A 3,086-nucleotide genomic window follows, 5' to 3' on the forward strand; every position below is an offset into this window, starting at 1 on the left:
CCCAGGATCTAGGAGCCTGACAACCTGGCCTACTATCTGGGTTCAGACACTGTGGCAAAATACTCACTGCTTGGAGTGTCCTTATCTGTCAAATTCTTGTTGCCCCTAAGAGTAGAAATAAGCATATCCTGAGTTACCAGTGGGGGTGACTAACCAGGCACAATAAGCTATAATTGCTCTTATTAATTTATTATATTTTTATGAAGAATCTAACATCACACTGAAAGAAATCTTGTTATATGTAAGAATTTAGATGAGTCTCCCAGAGTCAAATTTTAGGGTGCCCTGTCTTTGTTGCCCTCTTCTCTAAAGAGTTGTTCTTTAGTTATTCTTTCCTTGCCTCATTCCCAGACTCAATTCCCCTGTTCACTGCCTTCAGAATGTATCCAGAATCCTCATGGCTGAGTCCTAGTCATCCCCTTCCTGGGTCAGTGCAGCCGCTTTTAATCTTGTTCTTCCATCTTTGCCCCTACTTTGTAAGACCAGAGGCATCAGTGAAAGTCTGAAACAGGTCAAGTCCCTCCTCTGTCTAGAACCCTCCATGACTCCCACCTCATTCAGAAAAGTCCTTCCCTGGGCCCACAAGGAAGAACACCATATGCCCAGTCATTTCCAGACCTTGTTTTCTACCCACAGGGGATCCATGCTTTTTATAGAATTTAGGGCCAAACATTCTTGCCTTAGAGACATTGCACCTACTGTAAGCTCATCCTAAAATGATCTTCCTTCAGGGATTCCTAGGACAGTGTGATAGGTCTTGATTCATACCACAAGTAACCACCTCAGAAAGGCATCTCTTGGACCTCCCCGGTGGCGCAGCGGTTGAGCGCTGGGTTGCGAAGCTGCCCGCAGTCTCTGCAGCGCCGGTTCTATCCCTGGCTGCTCCCCGGCCACCGGAGGAGGGTCCCACATGGCGCTCAGACCTCTCCTGACGCCCGCTGCTCCCCTCAGCAGTGTACTTCGGTCCTTCTGCCTGCTCTGCTCCCGCTCTGGCTCTGGTGAATTCTCTCACCCTCCACGCTTCCGACTGTACCCAGTGCTTGTATAAATAAATAAATAAATAATAATAATAATAAAAGAAAGGCATCTCTTGACCATTATCACATCATTGTATTGTCACTGAAATTATCTGCATCTCTCATTATTGCCTCTGGAATTCAGAACGTGAATCCCACAAGGTCAGGATTTTTGTCTATTCACTGTTATGGAGTTTAGCGTCAATAAAATATGTTTCCCCGTGTGTCTTCTGCCTCCACTGTCTTTTGTCTGCTTTTCCTACAAATCCCTTCATATAAAAAGAAAAATTCTGCAAAACAGCTCTGAGGAGCGTAGCGGAGAGTCAGAAGGCGTCAATCTGCGGCAGGCGCAGGATCCAGGGTCCGGGCAGTTGTCAGAGCACCAGGTGCTGCTGTGTCACCGCTCGTGTCCAATCCGTCTCTCTGAGGTGACGAGCGCTCGGAACTTCTGGAGCTGCCGTCTAGGCCGGGGGGTAGCCAACGGTGCAGGCCACGTGAAGCCCCAGCGGCGGTACCGGACCGCCGGGAGGCACCAGAGACTCTGTAGCAGGGATGGCGACCGCAGCAGACGAGGCGAAGGAGCGCGTGGCGCAGGTCGCGGTTAGTCAGCGTGTAGATGATGGGGTTCAGAAGCGAGTTGGCCATGGCCAGGCCCAAGAAAGGGTCAGCCTGCAGGAGCACCGGGCAGGCGCGCGCGGGACAGGCCACATCGAGCAACAGTAGCAGGAAGAGGGGCCCCCAACACGCCACAAAGGCCAAGAGTACCACGCTGAGCGTGCGCAAAAGCGCCAAAGAGCGCGGTGTGCGATGTAGGCGGGAGGAGAAGCCGCTGCCAGTTCCCGGGCGCGCTTTCAGGCGCCGCCCGTTGGCCCGCACCTGGCAGTAGATGCGAGCGTAGAGCGCACAGATGGCTGCCAGAATGCAGACGAAGGCTAGGACGCAGAAGAGCACGTAGGCTTTGGCATAGAGGGGCAGGACGGTGGAGCAGGTGTCTAGGCGGCCCAGACAGTTCCAGCCCAGAGCCGGGAGTAGCCCAAGGAGCAGTGACACACCCCAGGCGGCGACAGCCAGGGCCAGCGTGCGTCCCCGACGAGCAGCCGGCGCGGGTCCTCGGCGCGCCATGGTGAAGCGGCGCTCCAGCGCGATGGCCAGGAGGCTCAGCACCGATGCAGCGAGCGCGACGAAGACACCTCCCTCACGCGCGAACCAGAGAGCAGGCGACAAGCGCAAGGTGAGTGGCCCAGACAGCAGGATGTTGGCGGCATAGGCGGCGCCCGCCAGCAAGTCGGACAGCGTAAGGCTGCCCCAGAGCAGGAACATGGGCGCATGGAAGCGCGGGTGACGACCCAGCACGAACAGCACTGCCAAGTTCTCCAGCACGATGAAAGCGCACACGGCCAGGCACACCACCGCGTCAGCTCGCAGCCCGGCTCCTGGCTGGTATCGGGCACCTCTGAGCTTGCCCGTGTAGTTGTAATGCAGAACGATGACCTCGCTCACTGGCGCAGGCCGCAGCAGCCCCGACTCCATGGGCCGCCACGGCAAGGCTGCGGAGAAGTCGGGCAGAGTGTCAGACCCAGCATTCCCTGTCAGACTCGCCAAGGCTCTTGGCTGGTGGGGGCAGGGGTGGGGGGAGCTCAAACCTTAGGCCCTAACTCCCTGCCTACCACCCCTTATGCACACTGGAGCCCAGAGGGAACTCAGCATGGAAGGGGGTGTCCATGGAGATAGGCTGACCAAAATACACCCAAATAATATAAGGAGGGAACAGAGTGCCAAACTGTCCCACAGAAAAAAGACACTAGCAGTTCACACAAAAAAAGACATTAGTGGGCCTCCCCAGTGGCGCAGCGGTTGAGCGCTGGGTTGCGAAGCTGCCCGCGGCCTCTGCGGCTTGCTCCAGTTTGATCCCCGGCTGCTCCCGGGCCACTGGAGGAGGGTCCCACGTGGCGTGCAGACCTCTCCTGCCACCCGCTGCTCCCCTCAGCAGTGTACTTCAGTCCTTCTGCCTGCTCTGCTCCCCGCTCTGGCTCTGGTGAATTCTCTCACCCTCCCACACTTCTGACTGTA

General features: G+C 56.3%; 1 protein-coding gene across 1 annotated transcript; it reads right to left on the reverse strand.

Annotated features, from left to right (window-relative positions):
- Nucleotides 1-1,349: 1,349 nt before the first annotated feature.
- S1PR5 (sphingosine-1-phosphate receptor 5) lies at nt 1,350-2,662 on the reverse strand (the record flags this gene model as incomplete). The annotated part of the gene is made up of 1 exon (XM_084251282.1): nt 1,350-2,662. Exon 1 carries the CDS (start codon nt 2,544-2,546, stop codon nt 1,350-1,352), a length of 1,197 nt encoding a protein of 398 aa, XP_084107408.1. The 5' UTR covers nt 2,547-2,662.
- Between the last annotated feature and the right edge of the window lie 424 nt (nt 2,663-3,086).

Source organism: Talpa europaea (genome assembly GCF_964194135.1).
Source record: "Talpa europaea genome assembly, chromosome: 12".
Taxonomy (NCBI): Eukaryota; Metazoa; Chordata; class Mammalia; order Eulipotyphla; family Talpidae; genus Talpa; species Talpa europaea.